Raw genomic sequence first — 19,594 nt, 5'->3', positions numbered from 1 at the left:
ACAACATAGGGTTAAAGGCCTTTCTCAAATTTCCAGTGATGAAAGCTCAACCTTTGTGCAGATTAAATCAGCACCCTTAAGATAAATATTTAGCTTTCACCCTTAATAGAAAAAAGACAGTTAGGCTTATTGTATAAAACTAAGTGCCACCTTTTAATAGGGCTGTAATGACATGTATATTACCATGCTAAATGCCATTTAACATTGAAAGCCTGACTATGTTCCAGTTTAACACCAGGGTAAATCAATAAATTCTTAAGTAATGAATCAGAAAAAGTATTGCATAATGTTTTACTCAATCAATGGCAGAAAGAACTTGCTAGCACTCAGCTGATCAAGTCCAAAAGTAAGTTAAGCAGTCATCTGGTGGTGATTCACTCCTGCAGGAGCTCAAAAAATGCAACAGCTTGTAGTAGAGCGTCACACATCTCTTCCCCTTTATTCCTACTGCTCATCTGAAAGGAGTTCCTATGCTTTAAAACCAGGTCATGAGGGAAAAGAACACGTGGGTCTTGCTTCATTACCGAATCTGTCATCATCTTCCTCAGTGTCTCAGCTCCACTTGTCCGACAGTCTCCCACCATTAGGTCAAAGTGACGACCAATGGATATGCGCATCATGTTAAGGACTTTGGGGGGACTTCCTGGTTGCCTGGCTTGAGAGAGTAAAGCAAATAGCATGGCCTCTACTGTGCGGAGATGGACCATGACTGGAAATAAAGAAGTATTCTGAGGAGAGATGCTTGGCTTTTCCACTAAAAAGAAGTCAGCAGCAGGAAAGCTTGAAATAACAGAAGAAATCTGGAGTAGACAAAGAATATGCAGTATAATTCAAAGAGGTTATTCCAGTGCAAATTCACTAAATAAAGTAGGAATCACTATTATGACAAGGTAAACCACAACTCTTGAGCTAACACTTTATTTTTATGGTCCATTTGAGTATTAGTAGACTGTCTGCTTAATATCTGTTGATATGCTCCTTCAACAGACATTAACCCTAACCTAACAGTCTACTTATAGTTGAAATTGGAATTATTTAATTTTTTTCCTTTTTTTTTTATATATTTCCAAAATGATGTTTAACAGAGCAAGAAAATCTTCACAGTGTGTCTGATAATATTTTTTCTTTTGGAGAAAGTCTTATTTGTTTTATTTTGGCTAGAATAAAAGCCGTTATTAATTTAAGAGCCATTTTAAGGTCAAAATTATTAGCCCCTTTAAGCTCTATATTTTTCCGATAGTCTACAGAACAAACCATCGTTATACAATAACTTGCCTAATTACCCTAACCTGCCTAGTTAAGCTAATTAACCTAGTTAAGCCTTTAAATGTCACTTTAAGCTGTATAGAAGTGTCTTGAAAAATATCTAGTCAAATATTATTTACTGTCATCATGGCAAAGATAAAAGAAATTAGTTATTAAAACTATTATGTTTAGAAATGTGTTGAATAAATATCCTCTCCGTTAAACAACAATTGGGGAAAAAATAAACTAAGGGGGGGGGGGGGGGGGGGGGGGTTAATAATTCTGACTTCAACTGTATGTGTAGAATCTAATGAGAATTAGTTGGCTAGTAGATGCAATGTAACTTATATTCAACAAACAGACAATCAAAATAAAGTGTGACCACAGACCTCACCATTTCTGTTTGTTGTCAAAACTGACAGTTGAACCAGCGTGGTTAAGTATGCTAGCACACACATTACCTCAAAATCAAGTAATCTGATAATTTCACTGAAAACCAACAAGAAGTGGATTTTCAGATTTTAATTCAAGAATAGAAGGGCAAACGTTTTTTTTCTTAATGCCATGCACAGATGAATAGTTTACCACAAATCTGGCTATGTGAGCTAACAAAATCATATGGTTAGTTTTGATTTCGTGGGGACTTTAATAAAGGAAAGGATCGCTCATTACTTTAGTTTTATTGCAAAGCGCACACACACACAATTAAATAGTTTTAAATATAAATCGAACAATCACTAATTCAAGTTCTTCAAACCACAAGGGTTGCAGGTTTACCTTCTCAAAACTAAATATTTAAACTCAACGTTAGAAACTCACATCTTTCAAATAATCAGATGCCAGGTATGTTCCTTTCATAAAACTCTGGCACTCTGCTTGCTGCCAGTCTAAGACAGTTCTTGCCCGGTCCATGTGTGCCCAAGCAATTTTGTTTGTGCCACAAACAATGGATATGATAGAGCTTGCATCCTGTAAGACATCCAAGAACAAAACATAGCACAACACACATAGTTCATTCACAGAAGAAGTTCTAAGCACAAATTTGCCCTACCTCCAAGTGAGCTCGATTAACATCTGGTTTTATAAATTTAGCTAGATGGACTTTCCCCTTGTTCCTCTTCCTTTTGTTATCTGGATTAAGAATGGAGTCAAAGACCATGACGGCGCTCTTGTGTTTCAGTAAAGGCACATTAATGACGCTCTCCAGACTGCTGAATGGTCCATGTCTGGTCCTGTATTTGACAATATTGACCGATTTCCTTCCTCGCAGCAATTTAACCTGTTCCAGTTCTGACTCTGTGGCTGTATTGAGACGCTGGAGGATGACCGCACGTTGCTCTTCAGTATAACATGAGTCCAGGGGTTTGTCATTTTCTTTTCTAAATTCAGAGGAAACGGATGCATTCAAGCTGTCAAACTCTGACAGCATTATTTCGCTTTTTCTGCAACAAGTGAAGTGCAGGAATCGGAGTGCATAGTCAGGCAAGCTTGGAGGAGGACGACAGAACAGACTGTAATGTCCTGCAATCAATCAAACATTTTGATGGATTTAATCAAACAATCGAACAAGACAAGACATCAATATTTCACATCACTTAAGTCAACTCGCATAGAATGTTTTGTGCTATACATGGATATAGGGGTTTAACAATACATCAATATGGATTGACATATTGATCAAATGACTAACAATATGATGTATTGATTATTTGCATAATATGCTGATTATGCATGGGCCGATAACCGTTTTCAAGGTATACCGCGGTTTGGAAAAGTCAAGGTTTTAAAACCACCAAAATTTTCTTAAGGAATATACAAGGTTTTTTTTAGGTTTTGTTTTTTTAGGACAACCGTATCTCCAGCAGAAAAGGTATCCAAAGATGCTGTTTTAAATTGTAATGAAATCTGTGTTTTTGAAACTGATGAAGACAGTAGAAGTCAATGATTCATTTGAATCACAGTTGAAGTCAGAGTTATTAGCCCCCGTTTATTTTTTCCCCAATTTCTGTTTAACAGAGAGAAGACCTTTCCAACACATTTCTAAACTTATAGTTTTAATAACACATTTCTAATAACTGATTTATTTTATTTTAGCCATGATGACAGTAAATAGTATTTGACTAGATATTTTTCCAAGACACTTCTACACAGCTTAAAGTGACATTTAAAGGCTTAACTAGGTTAATTATGTTAACTAGGCTGGTTAGGGTAATTAGGCAAGTTATTGTATAATGATTGTTTGTTCTGTAGACTATCGAAAACAAAATTAGCATAAAGGGGCTAATAATTATGACCTTAAAACGGGTTTTAAAAAATGTAAAACTGCTTTTATTCTAGCCGAAATAAAACGAATAAGACTTTCTCCAGAAGCAAAAATATTATCAGACATGCTGTGAAAATTTCCTTGCTCTGTTAAACATCAGTTTGGAAATATTTAAAAAAGAAAAGAAATTCAAAGGGGGCTAATAATTCTTACTTCAACTGTATTTAGCCTGACATGTTTACTTTCTTAAAATATTACTTTTCCCAAAATATAATAAAGTTTATTAAATAAAATACATTGTGTTTAAAGTGGATAAAAGTTTTTTTTTACCCAGACATTTAAATATAATATATTTTAGAGCAGTAATCACAATACCATGAAACGGTGATATTTATCCAAGGTTATCATATGCCTAATGCTAATACCTACATACTTTTTAAAGATGCAGTTTTATGTACTATGCATTTTCTGTAACAGTACAATAACAGTACATGAATAATGATGTATTAAAATGGAAACTAAACATTATTATGATTTAATGATGAGTTAAGGCGCACAGTAATCTTGAACTAACTACAACGAGTCACAAGAGTTCATTTGTAAATAACAACTACCTTAATTACTTGTTAGCACATGTTGCTAATGTAATTAACATTTACGTTTTAAGCTAAATGTAACCTACACAAACTCATGAGATGTTAATGAATAATTAGGTCATGACTTTACTTGGAGGGGCACATCACCATTAACTCATCCTTAACTACTCACAAACTCCTGTCTTTAAACTGTTCATATTGACAGCACTTTTCTATTGTTATTCTGTGTAAATGCACTACTAGACGGATGCACATAAGGACTTCATGAGTAGTTAAGAATGGTAAAGTCATGATAAAATCTGATAGTTCATGATGGTTAAATTAAGCATAAACTAATGTGGTACAATCATGCACTAACAACTATTTAAAGTATGTGACATATGTTGTAATTAAGGTTAGCTCATGATTAGCGCATGCATAAACGAATCATTAGTTTATAATAAAGTAATATTTAGTTTACTTACTAACACATCATTCTTCATGTACTGTTGTAAAGTGTTACCCTTGTTGTTGTGAACGAGTTTGTCTTATCTTATATGTGGTTCCATATGTGCCTAAATTCCCTTGCCTGCTTTCTGCTTTGTACTTCACATTTGTCTTCGTCTACCCTCATTGCCCACATGTTCAGGAAAATCAGCATTGTTTACGTACATGTTGTTTGTTGATGTCGTCTTAATATATCGTCCTGTTGGTTTTTCTGTTTTGTACTGCCATATTCTATGGGGTATTCAGTTATCTGATCTGTTGTCCTTATTGTTGTCTATTTATCTTTACTGTAATCCTTACTGTTGTATATGCTGTCGTCCTTATGGTCGTCTGTTCTGTCGTCTATACTGCCATCTATGCTGTCATCCTTACTGTCGTCTATGTTGTCGTCTATACTGTCATCGTTACTGTCGTCTATGCTGTCGTTTATACTGTCATCCTTAAGCCGCCTTTCCATGTCAAAATGGTGTCTCTACTCAAAATGCTCCCTTGAAACCTTTAATGCCTCAAAAAATATATATCGACGACAGCATGAATGGCAGCATAGACAATGGTAATGACAGCATAGATGACAGTAAGAATGACAATATAAACAACAGCATTATGACAGTATGGACGACAGAACAAATGTCAGCAAAGACGAGGGTAAGGATGACAGAACAAACAACAGCATAGATGATGGTTAGGATGACAGTAAAGATGATTAGACAACAATAAGGACAACAGATCAGATGACAGAATACCCCATAGAATATGACAGTACAAAACAGAAAAACCGACAGAACGACAGATTAAGACGACATCAACAGACAACATGTACGTAAACAATACTGATTTTCCTGAACATGTGGGCAATGAGAGTAGACGAAGACAAATGTGAGGTACAAAGCAGAAAGCAGGCAAGGGAATTTTGGCACAAATGGAACCCCATAATCTTACAACTGATATTGATCTGCTGGAATCGAAATTGTATCCCAGAGATATTGTGCCAGTGTAGAGTACATATGATATCGTAATAAGACATTACACCGCTAGAAGGTAGCTATACAGTAATAAACAGAAATACAAGGCCAATGCTGCAAAGTTTGCAGAAAACTTCATCATTTCCTCAACCTCCAATTTTTCCAACCTTGCATGACTTTCTCGCTTGTGCTGAAGATAAAAGAAGACTTGATGGTCCTTGTTGTATTCTTTCTACTATGTATATCCAACAATACCAAGATTCTTCTGTATATATTCTCAAACGTTCAGTAACTGAAGCAGGTTGCCAGAACAGCAAGATTCGAGCAAGATAATTCAAATAGAACTATTCAAAAAACTATTACTTGCATCTACGCTTGCATCTGCTGTGGTTACCTTTGAGGACGACAGAGGCCAGAATACCTTTCGCGATCCACATGGTTGATCGCCACAGACCAGCGTTCGCTTTACATATGGATATGCCCTACGATGCCTTCGCTGGCCCGAGGTTGCGGTCTCGTGTGGAAACATTGCGTTTCTAACTGTGGTTCCGACTATAGAAAAGACAGGAGAAAACGGCCTACCTGGAGTTTCGCTTTCGATCCCGGGAAGATTTTTTTTGACGTGATGTCGCTATTATATGAGGATATTGTGAAGTTTGTCGCGAACAATCTTAAATGTGAAATATGTTTTAACATTTTCACAAAACCCGTTACACTAGTGTGTGGCCATAACTATTGTCATAAGTGCATAAAAGAATGCTGGGCTAAAAGCGTGAAAAGAGATTGTCCACATTGCCGGAAAGAAATAAGCAGTAGTGCATTAGAGATTAATTTTACTCTATGCGACATTCTGGAGTTACAGGAGCTTGGTGGTCGGAGATTCTGGGATATTCTGGCTGAAACAGACCAAGATCATAAAACACAACACGCTGGGAGAGCAATTACAAAAGTGGCAAGTTCATGGTTTTAATCTTTAAAAGTTTATCTCAAACAGCCTGCCTAATAATGTAGCAAAATAATGATGGTTGAAATAAATGCCAGTGTAAAATACCAGGGTCACCAACGGGGCCATTGTCCTGCAGAACTTAGCTCCAACCCTAATCAAACTTATACAAGGTTTTCTTGAAACTTTCAGGCAGGTGTGTGAAGTTGGAGCTAAGCTCTGCAGGGACACCGGCCCTCCAGAACCGAGATTGGTGACCTCAGCCTTACACTGCAAGTTATATGATTGTAAATTAAAAGCTACTGGTTAAATTACTTTCACAATTAAGTATTTTACAGTACATTATTATCAAAAGTAGTTACTTTAGTTATTAGTTTAGTTTATAGTTATTCACACCATTCCACACTAAGTTATTGTATCAATTTTACCGCAAATAATTGTGAAACGACAGCCGTAAATTTGACTTGCAGTAGATAGCCCATTGTTGTGATTTAGTTGTTGGTTGCAGTCGAAATATTGTATTCAGCTGTATAGTTTCAGTTATTAAGCTTATGATAGTATCAACTTTTCACACTGTAAATGCTGTAAACAAAAAGTTACTTCAAAAGGTATAATCAGAAAAAATATTTATAAAGTATATGCATGATTATAAAGTACAATAGATAGTACTTTACAATAAAGTATCATTAACTGCAATTTTAATGCACTATTAGGCATTAACTATGAATTTAACATCACCTAAGATTAATAAAAGTTTTTTTCGTTTTCATCATGAGTTAAATTAACTAATCTTTAACTTGAATCTTTTGGAGCTCTATTATACAGTATTAGTGAACAACATGCCTAAAAACAGTCACAGGTTTTTCAATCAATATTTCAGCATGTAGTAGGCCAGATTTGCATGTTAAACTTTTTTTTTTTTTCGTATTTGAACTATTACAATAACCAATTATGTTTCCAATCATTTGCCACTGTTATAAAAACCTCTGCAAAAACACCGTAACTAGTCCAAAAAGAACTCTAAAAGTTTAAATATGAAATAATTATTCACAACTTTTTTTTGCCTCACAATATCAATATTGTGAATGTTCATTGTCATGATATATTGAATTACTGAATATCAGCATATAAATTATACATCAGATTATTGCAATTTAACAGTTGCTGTTGAATGTCAGAGCAAATTGTGAAGCAATAGTTCATGCAAAAATGACAATTCTGCCATCATTTCCTAATGCTACGGTTGTTTGAATCTTGTAAACATTTCATTGTTTTTCTGAACACAAAGGAAAATATCTGCAAGATCCCCTCACCCATTTGCTATCTTAGTTACAAAAAGAAATACTATCACAGTAATCGATCTGTGTAGCCTGTGAGGTGATACACTCTGATTATAAGCAAAAAGTTAATTGTTTCTTTCTTTTATACATTTCACCTACGTGCAGTCTGTCTGAACTTATTAATTAAGAAACTGGGGAAAGCTAGCTGTAAAAGCTTTTATTTTATTTTATTTTTTACTGACATGGACATATTAGTTATGTTAACATGATATAGGTTCCTTAACGCAGTGTCCAAACTTGGTCCTGGAGGATTGAGGATTGGATTTAGCTCCAACCCTATAATCAAACACACCTGAATCAGCTAATCAAGCCCTTACTAGACATACCAGAAACTTCCTGGCATGTGTGTTGAGGCAAGTTGTAGCTAAACCGAGTTTGGAAACCTTTGCCTTTAAGGTTAATACCAGACTATCTTAGGAAACCCTCTCTTAACACAAGTAAGACAATAAAACCAACATAGGGTGGTCTAAGTATGCCTTTTCATTTGGAATAGACATGGGGTGGTATAAGATTCTGACAATATGATAACCTGGGATAATAATATCACAGTTTCACGGTATCACTGTATTTTGATTACTGCTCCAAAATAAGTTATTTTTAAATGTCTGGGTAAAAACAACGTTCATCCCCAATTGAACACAATATATTTTATTTTACAAACCATTTAAAATATTTTAGACCAGTAGCTTTTGATGTAGAGGTTCCTTTTCTGCTGGAGATACTGTTGCCCTAAAAAAACTTAATGCAATATTTGTGAAAAACATTTTTTTTAAAAACTTGCAAAAAAAAGTACACCCAAGTATACCTAAGAAACGGTATAACAGAAAAATTTGGTGGTTTTAAAACATTGGACTTTTTCAAACCGCGGTAAACCTTGAGATTGGTTATTAGTTATGTATTATATTTTAGAATATACCAAGTTATTATTTATATGTATATTGTACTATTCTCACCTGCTCATTAGGACAGTCTAATAAAACGTCTGGATTGGTTAAAAACAGAGATCAGAAAAACAGAAGACATGCTTTCAGAAGAACTAGACACAAGGAAGGATTACGAGGTAATGTTTTTACCACGTGAAAGTGTGCATACAGTATGTATACATGGGGAAATATACATTTAGAAAATAATGAATCATTTTGAATCATTCTCAGGATGGGTGCAGCACTGTTCAGATGGATGGATCATCTATTGACAGTGATCCTACTTCAAGTTGTTATGCTGACAGAATGTATAGTCTGACATCACAGGATGACCAGGAACAGTCGGAGGAGGTATGTGAAGATAATTACCACTGCAATTGTGGCTCTTAAGTTCCTTTTTCGAATGCTTTACTGATATTTGCTTCTTCTGTGGTTACACTTAAGGTACATTTAAGCTGTTGCTGACAGATTTTGGATTTATTAAAATAATTGAAAATAATTCATAAATACATTTGTCAAACTCTCTGATTGGATGAAAATCTCTAAATGATTGACAGGCAAAAAGTTCCTTGGTTGTTGTTTAATTAGCTAAAGACCTCTTTTAATCCATCCATTATTTGTGAGTAGTATAAAATCTCTGGACAGTAATTTCAGTAATATATATCAGTATGTAAGGTAATTTCATGGATACCATTGCTTAAAAATCCCTGTTTTTGGTAAGGGATCAAGGCGTCTTTTTTAAAATAGCTATAAGGAAAAATGTTGAGAAATATACAGTGACTTTCACTTTCATGCAAATTGGCTGCTTATCAAAAACATGATCTGTGCCAGGAAAGTTCACAGGAGTTAGTAGAGGTGGATCCAGAAAATTCAAACACTCTTCAAGATGCTCATCTCGCTCCCAGTGCAGAAGCTCGGCAGCAGAGCAGCAGTGCTGAGGGTAAGGTTTGTGCGCTAATTGTCATTTTCATTCATTTGTATCTTTAGGATATTTATTTTATGATATCATATATGCTCTTTCTTCCAGCTGCTCTTCCTGCAAAGTTTGTTGATCTTTCCTTTAGTCCTGAGCTGGGAAACAGGCGGCTCGTTTTTTGTCCAGAGAAACGCACTGTGGCAACACGCCTGGGGCACCAAGGAAGAACTACACACGATCGTTTCGATGCCTGTCAGTGGATGGCGAATCAGGAATTTTTATCAGAATCAGGATGCTTTTATTGGGATGTGGACACAACACACTGCACTGGATGGGCTGTTGGGGTGGCATATTCCAGTCTGATGCGTAGGGATAGTTTGGGAAGAACTTCCTCATCTTGGTGTTTGGAGTGGAGCAACGGGCAACTGGGTGCTTGGCACAATGATTTAAAGACTTCTATTAAGCATCGTGTTCCTAGTAGTGTGCGAGTAATTCTGGACATGGCAAAAGGACAGCTGTACTTTCAGAGTTTGTGTGATGACCTGCTTGAATTGCACTGTTTTAAGGTCAATATCTCTCAACCTATCAGACCTGTCTTCTGGCTGTTTGGGTTATCACGAAACACCTTATCCTTTCCTAAACGTTGAATGTTAGATAAAGGATAATAGATTGGCATAGTTTGTGCACTCCATTATTTCAGAATATACAGTTGACATCAGATTTATTAGCCCCCCTTTGAATTGATGTTAAACAGAGTAAGGAAATTTTCACAGTATGTCTGGTACTATTTTTTATTCTGGAGAAATGTTTTTCTTCTGGTCTTATTGGTTTTATTTCATTACTAAATATGTTTGTTTTAAATCAGTTATTGGAAATGAGTAAAAACTATTATTATGTTCAGAAATGTGTTGAAAAAAATCTGTCTGTTAAACAGAAATTGGTGAAAAAAACGGGGCTAATAATTCAGGGGGGCTAATCATTCTGACTTCAACTGTATATGCTGAATTGTATTTTTTTGAATGACATTTCTGTGTAATTAACAATTTTGTGTAATACTGGTTATATTTATTATATTGGTTTGTTATAGGCTACTACTAATAATCTTTTTTGTTGTTTTTTGCTTTATTAACAAGCTTACAGTTACAAAACAGAAAGATTAAATGCGAAAAGAAAAATTGGAGAGGTTACATAATTATCATTTTACATACAAATATATTATACCTATATTTTTCAAGTGTAGTTATTAACAAAAGTTACTAAATGCACTTTAAGCACAGAAAATCCATGTATGCAATTGTTTTATACAAAACTGTTAAAGGGAGAGCATATAATAACTGTTTTAGTTGCTTTTCTGTTTTCAGACTATTTTTAAAATCACTTTTATATATACATTTTAATCTCTTTTTCTCGCACCATGAAGGGAAGTTTGCTTTTTGTAAACTTGCATCTGTGTATGTGAAATTTACGTAATAATAGAATAAAGTTTATAATAAAACCAGGATCTTTTAAAGAGTGATCGATCCTTAACATAATAACCCCAAATCACATGTTTATAAGATGAGGAAAATATTTGTAAAATATTATAAGCAATGAAAGCTTCTACATTAAGCCAAAAAGGTTGAGAATATTGGCAGGACCAAAATAAATGTGAAACAGTTTCATTAAAGCATTAAAGCAAAAACAGCCTTTTAACTCAATATCAATTTCAATTTTTTGTAGAAATATTTTTGTAGGGTGAATTAATTGAATTAATATTTCTTTATCCTTACTTGTAATGGAAATTTCGTGGTAATACATTATTAAAGATATTGTTCCAGTAAAAAAAAACATAGACATATTTTCTTTTAAGACCAAAGATCTGAATTTTGTGATTATTATGCTTAAATCCTGAGAAATAGATAAATCCGACAGAGGTCTATTTAGGTCTTGGAGTACAAACTAAGAGCGGTGATGTACATACACTGCTTTTGTACAGCATATGCATACCAGCAGGTGTTGCCGCTGTTAGTATGGTAAATTCCTGTTGTGTAATAGGTATCTTGCGATAAAGTCTGTAAATGTAAATAATGTTCCTTCATTATTAAATATTAGCCAGTTTCTAAACAAACTGAAAAAAATAGTGATTTGTTTTTAGATATTGGCATTATTCCAAATAAGAAAACTATGCGGCGACACAGTGGCACAGTAGGTAGTGCTGTTGCCTCACAGCAAGAAGGTCACTGGTTCGAGCCTCAGCTGGGTCAGTTGGTGTTTCTGAGTGGAGTTTGCATGTTCTCCCTGCATTCGCGTGTGTTTTTTCCTGGTGCGACAGTTTCCCCCACAGTCCAAAGATATGCGGTACAGGTGAATTGGGGAAGCTAAATTGTCCGTAGTGTATGAGTGTAAATGAGTGTTTGTGGATGTTTCCCAGAGATGGGTTGGGGCTGGAAGGGCATCCGCTGCATAAAACGTGCTGGATAAGTTGGTGGTTCATTCCGCTGTGGTGACCCCAGATTAATAAAGGGACTAAGCCAAAAAGAAAATGAATGAATGAAGAAAACTGCGGGCAGAAGTTGTATTTACAAATAAGGCTCCATGTAGTAATCACTTGATTCTCAATTTTATAATTACACATTAATAGAAATTCTAAAGTACCCATATGAGAGAAAAACAAAACGGGGCATAATATTCCAGAGTTATTTATAAGAAATTGTTTTATCAAATTAATTTTAAAATAGCTGTTTAGGAAATTAAAATCAAATTTAGACCACCTTATGAATTTAGCATTACTGATTTTTTAATAGAATCATTTTTTTCTTTTTTCAGCATTTCTATTTAGTTAGTCCAATTAGTTTGTTCGTGTGTTTATCAACCAAAATAGACTGGGCAGCATATGACAATCTGGAAATACCTTCTGCTTTAATGAGCTCTTTGTAGCCAGTGGTTCATCACCTTTCGTGTCTTTTCAGTGATTGGAAGGAAATTGGAAATGCATCTTCTTTTATCATCTTTGATTATTTAAATTTCCAAATATGTCACTCTTTCTCACAGGAATATTAAAAATTAAAAATTCAAACAATTACCCACTAGCAATAATTCACATTTGTTAATGTTAAAGTAAAGACCTGAGGCTTTGGAAAAGGGTTCAAGTGTCTCTTTTGCTGTAGTAATTTGTGAAGCTCCCTTCAAAACCAAAACAGTATCATCCGCTAACTGCCTTATTACCACTTCAGTGTTTTCAATAGATATTGAATGTCATTTTTCACGACTGTTTTAAGAAACTTCTCAAGACTCACCTTTTTACCGTTGCTTTTAACATAGATTGATTATTTTTGTCAATTTAATCATTCAGTTTTATTGTTCATATTTTATTGTGTTATTGTGGTGTTTTTACAGTTTTTTTTATTGATCTGCTTTCTAAATGTATGCCTTGTAGCACTTTGGGTCTGAGAAAAGTGCACTATAAATAAAATTTTATATAATAATAATAATTATTATTAATATTATTATATTCCTTTTATTGAGCTTCCTGTAATATTTAGAAGTTTGGTAGCTCTCAAAAACAGACACAGGAAGCTTGAGCATCCCTGTCTGACTCCTCATCTCAAAGAAAATCTAGTAGAGATACCACTGCTGAATGGGGATGGTATTATATCAGTGTCAATGTTATCTAAGTCATTGGAAGTAAGCCAATAATCGATCCTAGATTGAGAAGATAAAGGTTTGTTTCTCCAAGTAAAGCATTCTTGTGTCGGATAAGATTTTCTCCATTGATCAAACAAGGAAATTTTTCTAGAAAAGTCATTACATAGTCATTACATAGAATCCCAGCTTTATGTGACTATCTATCCAATCTATTATACAGGACAACATTAAATCACCATCAAAGATTAGAGAAGACTTAGAATATGGTTAACACATGAATCACCCGATCACCTAATCTATCAAAAAGGTCCTTATTTTCTTTTTGTAAGTTAAAATTGCAGGTTGCATTAAAAAAAGTTGTAAAAGCATCAAATGATTTGGAAATTTATCAGATGAATCATCTGTTGAACTGCATCCCAATCATCACAAATACTGCAGAAGACCTGGAACCCTCATGGACCCATGCAAGATTCTTATTGATATCAGTCAAGTTTTTTGAAGGAAAAACTTTGGGGTTACATTCAGTATGGGGGTGTGCGAGAGATCTGCAAAGTGGATGGTCACAACAGCCTGAAGTATCAAGACATTTGTGCTGCCCATTACATTACAAACCACAGGAGAAGGCAAATTCTTCAGCAGGATAGTGCTCTTTCTCATACCTCAGCCTCCACATCAAAGTTCCTGAAAGCAAAGAAGGTCAAGGTGCAGGATTGGCCAGCCCAGTCACCAGACATTAACATTATTGAGCATGTCTGAGGTGAGATGGAGGAGGCATTAAAGTTGAATCCAAAAAATCTTGATGAACTCTGGGAGTCCTGCAAGTATGCTTTCATTGCCATTCCAGATGAATTCATTAATAAGTTATTTTGATCATCAGGACCGCACTGCCTTCTCTGCAGACTATCTACTATCGCAGAGTCCTCAAGAGAGCTGCCTCCATCCTGAAAGACCCCACGCACCCACAACACAAAATATTCCCACTCCTACCCTCAGGGCGGTGGTATAGGAGTATGAGAGGCAGGACTGCCATCAGCTATCAGACTTTTAAACGGATAGCCAGTGGACATAAACAGTTTCATTTTTTGCTCAGTAGCACATTATATTCTTCATACCAGTTTGCAATATTAATTCATACAATTGCACTCAATCTGCTCCGGCCAGTATACTGTTGTTTGCACATAAGCCAATTGCACTAGGCACTTTTTGCATAATAAGCACAATTTTAAACAACTACTATACATTGTTAACATCACTCCACAATCAGTATTATATATTGTTTACGTTCATAGATATTTATATATATATATATATATATATATATATATATATATATATATATATATATATATATATATATATATATATACATATATATATATATATATATATATATATATATGTATATATATATATATATATATATATATATATATATATATATATATATATATTTCATAGTTGTGACAAGAAATACTTCTGTCACTTCTGCGTATATATGTGTATATACGCACCTTATGAATTTAGCATTACTGATTTTTTAATAGAATCATTTTTTTCTTTTTTCAGCATTTCTATTTAGTTAGTCCAATTAGTTTGTTCGTGTGTTTATCAACCAAAATAGACTGGGCAGCATATGACAATCTGGAAATACCTTCTGCTTTAATGAGCTCTTTGTAGCCAGTGGTTCATCACCTTTCGTGTCTTTTCAGTGATTGGAAGGAAATTGGAAATGCATCTTCTTTTATCATCTTTGATTATTTAAATTTCCAAATATGTCACTCTTTCTCACAGGAATATTAAAAATTAAAAATTCAAACAATTACCCACTAGCAATAATTCACATTTGTTAATGTTAAAGTAAAGACCTGAGGCTTTGGAAAAGGGTTCAAGTGTCTCTTTTGCTGTAGTAATTTGTGAAGCTCCCTTCAAAACCAAAACAGTATCATCCGCTAACTGCCTTATTACCACTTCAGTGTTTTCAATAGATATTGAATGTCATTTTTCACGACTGTTTTAAGAAACTTCTCAAGACTCACCTTTTTACCGTTGCTTTTAACATAGATTGATTATTTTTGTCAATTTAATCATTCAGTTTTATTGTTCATATTTTATTGTGTTATTGTGGTGTTTTTACAGTTTTTTTTATTGATCTGCTTTCTAAATGTATGCCTTGTAGCACTTTGGGTCTGAGAAAAGTGCACTATAAATAAAATTTTATATAATAATAATAATTATTATTAATATTATTATATTCCTTTTATTGAGCTTCCTGTAATATTTAGAAGTTTGGTAGCTCTCAAAAACAGACACAGGAAGCTTGAGCATCCCTGTCTGACTCCTCATCTCAAAGAAAATCTAGTAGAGATACCACTGCTGAATGGGGATGGTATTATATCAGTGTCAATGTTATCTAAGTCATTGGAAGTAAGCCAATAATCGATCCTAGATTGAGAAGATAAAGGTTTGTTTCTCCAAGTAAAGCATTCTTGTGTCGGATAAGATTTTCTCCATTGATCAAACAAGGAAATTTTTCTAGAAAAGTCATTACATAGTCATTACATAGAATCCCAGCTTTATGTGACTATCTATCCAATCTATTATACAGGACAACATTAAATCACCATCAAAGATTAGAGAAGACTTAGAATATGGTTAACACATGAATCACCCGATCACCTAATCTATCAAAAAGGTCCTTATTTTCTTTTTGTAAGTTAAAATTGCAGGTTGCATTAAAAAAGTTGTAAAAGCATCAAATGATTTGGAAATTTATCAGATGAATCATCTGTTGAACTGCATCCCAATCATCACAAATACTGCAGAAGACCTGGAACCCTCATGGACCCATGCAAGATTCTTATTGATATCAGTCAAGTTTTTTGAAGGAAAAACTTTGGGGTTACATTCAGTATGGGGGTGTGCGAGAGATCTGCAAAGTGGATGGTCACAACAGCCTGAAGTATCAAGACATTTGTGCTGCCCATTACATTACAAACCACAGGAGAAGGCAAATTCTTCAGCAGGATAGTGCTCTTTCTCATACCTCAGCCTCCACATCAAAGTTCCTGAAAGCAAAGAAGGTCAAGGTGCAGGATTGGCCAGCCCAGTCACCAGACATTAACATTATTGAGCATGTCTGAGGTGAGATGGAGGAGGCATTAAAGTTGAATCCAAAAAATCTTGATGAACTCTGGGAGTCCTGCAAGTATGCTTTCATTGCCATTCCAGATGAATTCATTAATAAGTTATTTTGATCATCAGGACCGCACTGCCTTCTCTGCAGACTATCTACTATCGCAGAGTCCTCAAGAGAGCTGCCTCCATCCTGAAAGACCCCACGCACCCACAACACAAAATATTCCCACTCCTACCCTCAGGGCGGTGGTATAGGAGTATGAGAGGCAGGACTGCCATCAGCTATCAGACTTTTAAACGGATAGCCAGTGGACATAAACAGTTTCATTTTTTGCTCAGTAGCACATTATATTCTTCATACCAGTTTGCAATATTAATTCATACAATTGCACTCAATCTGCTCCGGCCAGTATACTGTTGTTTGCACATAAGCCAATTGCACTAGGCACTTTTTGCATAATAAGCACAATTTTAAACAACTACTATACATTGTTAACATCACTCCACAATCAGTATTATATATTGTTTACGTTCATAGATATTTATATATATATATATATATATATATATATATATATATATATATATATATATATATATATATATATATATATATATACATATATATATATATATATATATATATATATATATATATATATATATATATATATATATATATATATATATATATATATATATATTTCATAGTTGTGACAAGAAATACTTCTGTCACTTCTGCGTATATATGTGTATATATGTGTATGATGTGTATATTATGTGTATAGATGTGTATGGCGTGTATGATGTGTATATTATGTGTATGACTTCACTGTGGACAGCAAAGTAAGAATTTCATTGTACAGGGAAACTTGTTTCCTAACACATGACATTAAACAAACTGAATTGAATTGAATTGAATTGAATTTGAGTCATTGCAGAGATGTATGGATGCAGTCGTCAAAGCTTATGGGAGTCATACACAATATTAATATTTTTTCCACTGCAGCATGACTTTATATTCTATAATGTACATTATTTCTGTTAATTGACAAAACTTTTGTCTAAGTAAAGTCAGACCTTAATGTCCTAATTAAAAATCAAGTCATGATCATATTTTATTTTGTTGAAATAAGCATAATCTAGAGGCCTTTGCCTTTTTATAAGCCATTTCTGATACCAAATGATAAACTAGTCAAGTTGTTATTTGTTGTTCCTAAAACTTGGATAGGCGGCAAGACTTTTGTCAGGTAGTGTAGATCTTGAGTGACAGAATGGCATTCTTGTAAAAAACAAAAATCTGCATTAAAGCTCTTCAAGTACAAGAAAGTCATATGTAATATTACTGTTTGTAATATTGCGCAACCCTCTACAATTAAGAGAAACAAAAGATAAACACATAGAACACGAGTCATTCATTCATTCAGTTTCCTTCAGAGTCTCAAATTTAGAGGTTGCCACAGTGGAATGAACCGCCAACTATTGCAGCATATGTTTTTATGCCCTTCCAGCCACAACCCAGTATTGGGAAACCAAGAACAAGTGTCAACAAATAAAAAAATAAAATAAATAACTCAGAAGATTCCTATATAAATCATAGTAAATCTTAAGCAGACGCAGCAAATGTATCCCAAGATGAGAAAAGCAATCCCCTTTTAACATATATATTGGTTTTACTGTAAATTTGTAAAACAGAAAAAATTTGTCTCTTTCACCTCATTAACCAGTATTAAGAAAAGCAAGTACTTTCTTTATCAATACAAAGAGAGAAAAACTGTATTATTGTTTCAGTATTGTTACAGTATTATACTAATAATGTTGGCTTTAACAATCTCCGAGTTTTCGGTGCATCTTGAAAAACTGACTTTCGCCGTCGAAAATTGCGTTTTCTTCGGACTTCTGAGTAGTTTGTCCCTCTGTGAAACCCGTAGACATGTTGGAGGTCAGAGGGAGGTGTGTGAGTGTGTGTGTGTTACATCAAACCAGATAACGACAGACGCTAGTATCTCCATCACTGAGAAATCATATACTATAGCTTTCATTAAAAAATATACCTATATATTTAAATTAGGCTCGTTTTGTTTATTTATTATGAAACTGTTATTTAGTGTGGAGTTAGTTAGTTGTGCATTGCAGTAAACGTTTGCAAAATTTTGAAAATTATAATTGGGTAATGTGATCTGTCTTCAGAAGTGGAAAACATGCGAAAGGACGTGAGGATTTTGCTGGTGGGAGAACGTATGTATTTTATTAATGCAACGGAGTGCATTTTTATGTAACAAAATTGCCATTACCTAAAACAATTGAGCCTTAATATTAAATCACAGTCTTCTTATACTGTGTATCGAAATTGTTGCAGTGTCCACACTAACGTTACGTTAAATGATTACAGGGTTACTGGACTGTCACTGCAACGTGACGTTTTCCTTCTCTTTATTATCGAAACGACAACGCATTGCTTCGTAACTGAAAATAATCGGTTAGGTTTATTTATTACAGTATGGTGAATGTTTGTTATGCCTAACGTTAATTGTAAACCGAATTTACAGAATTAAGTGTTTAGATATTGTGGTTAAATAAATACCAGCTTAAAGGTTGATTGAAAATGGAGACATTGTATAAAATCACCTGCAGAACATTACGACCTTTTTAAAAGTTGTATAAACGGTTCATTTATGAATGTATTGGTTGGTGAATACTGCTCAAAATATAAAGGGGACACTAAAATAACCCATCGTAGATCTGAATGAATGAAATATTCTTATTAAATGCTTTGGTCTTTACGTAGTTGAATGTGCTCACAACAAAATCAAACAAAAATGATTAATGGAAATCAAATGTATTATCCCATGGAGGTCTTGATTGGGAGTCACACTCAAAATTGAAGTGAAAAAACACACTACAGGCTGATCCAACTGTGATGTAATGTCCTTAAAACAAGTCAAAATGAGGCTCAGTAGTGTGTGTGTGGCCTCCATTTGTGCCTGCATGACCTTCCTACAATGCCTAGGCATGCTCCTGATGAGGCGGCGGATGGCCTCCTGAGGGATCTCCTCCCAGACCTAGACTAAAGCATCCACCAACTCCTGGACAGTATGTGGGGCAACATGGTGTTGGTGGATGGAGCGAGACATGTTCCAGATGTGCTCAATTTAATTTAG

The 19,594-nt window shown here is 34.5% G+C and overlaps 3 protein-coding genes across 4 annotated transcripts in view; 2 read left to right on the top strand and 1 right to left on the bottom strand.

Annotated features, from left to right (window-relative positions):
• Positions 1-277: 277 nt before the first annotated feature.
• On the bottom strand, positions 278-6,057 carry tefm (transcription elongation factor, mitochondrial). Of its 2 annotated transcripts, none has more exons than XM_056459855.1 (4): positions 5,947-6,057; positions 2,297-2,766; positions 2,065-2,214; positions 278-800 (listed from the first exon to the last, which is right to left on the bottom strand). In XM_056459855.1, the coding sequence occupies exons 1-4, from the start codon at positions 5,987-5,989 to the stop codon at positions 375-377; spliced, it is 1,089 nt and encodes a 362-aa protein (XP_056315830.1). In that variant the 5' UTR covers positions 5,990-6,057; the 3' UTR covers positions 278-374. The 2 variants fall into 2 exon arrangements, with proteins under 2 accessions (XP_056315830.1, XP_056315831.1); XM_056459856.1 differs by lacking the exon at positions 5,947-6,057 and adding an exon at positions 5,720-5,741.
• A 68-nt stretch (positions 6,058-6,125) lies between these two features.
• On the top strand, positions 6,126-11,224 carry LOC130230708 (E3 ubiquitin-protein ligase RNF135). Its single transcript, XM_056459854.1, has 5 exons — positions 6,126-6,504; positions 8,800-8,895; positions 8,990-9,109; positions 9,590-9,698; positions 9,786-11,224. The coding sequence occupies exons 1-5, from the start codon at positions 6,178-6,180 to the stop codon at positions 10,319-10,321; spliced, it is 1,188 nt and encodes a 395-aa protein (XP_056315829.1). The 5' UTR covers positions 6,126-6,177; the 3' UTR covers positions 10,322-11,224.
• Positions 11,225-18,422: 7,198 nt separating this feature from the next.
• rhot1b (ras homolog family member T1) overlaps positions 18,423-19,594 on the top strand; it is a 37,600-nt gene continuing 36,428 nt past the window's right edge. Inside the window, exon 1 of the mRNA XM_056459851.1 lies at positions 18,423-18,671. Coding sequence (XP_056315826.1) covers positions 18,635-18,671 — 37 coding nt within the window. The 5' untranslated portion in view covers positions 18,423-18,634. The remainder of the gene's footprint in view (positions 18,672-19,594) is intronic.

The sequence above is a fragment of the Danio aesculapii genome, chromosome 6 (genome assembly GCF_903798145.1).
Source record: "Danio aesculapii chromosome 6, fDanAes4.1, whole genome shotgun sequence".
Lineage (NCBI taxonomy): Eukaryota > Metazoa > Chordata > Actinopteri > Cypriniformes > Danionidae > Danio > Danio aesculapii.
Note: the sequence above shows the minus strand (reverse complement) of the source record. Positions and strands in the feature narration are given on the sequence as shown.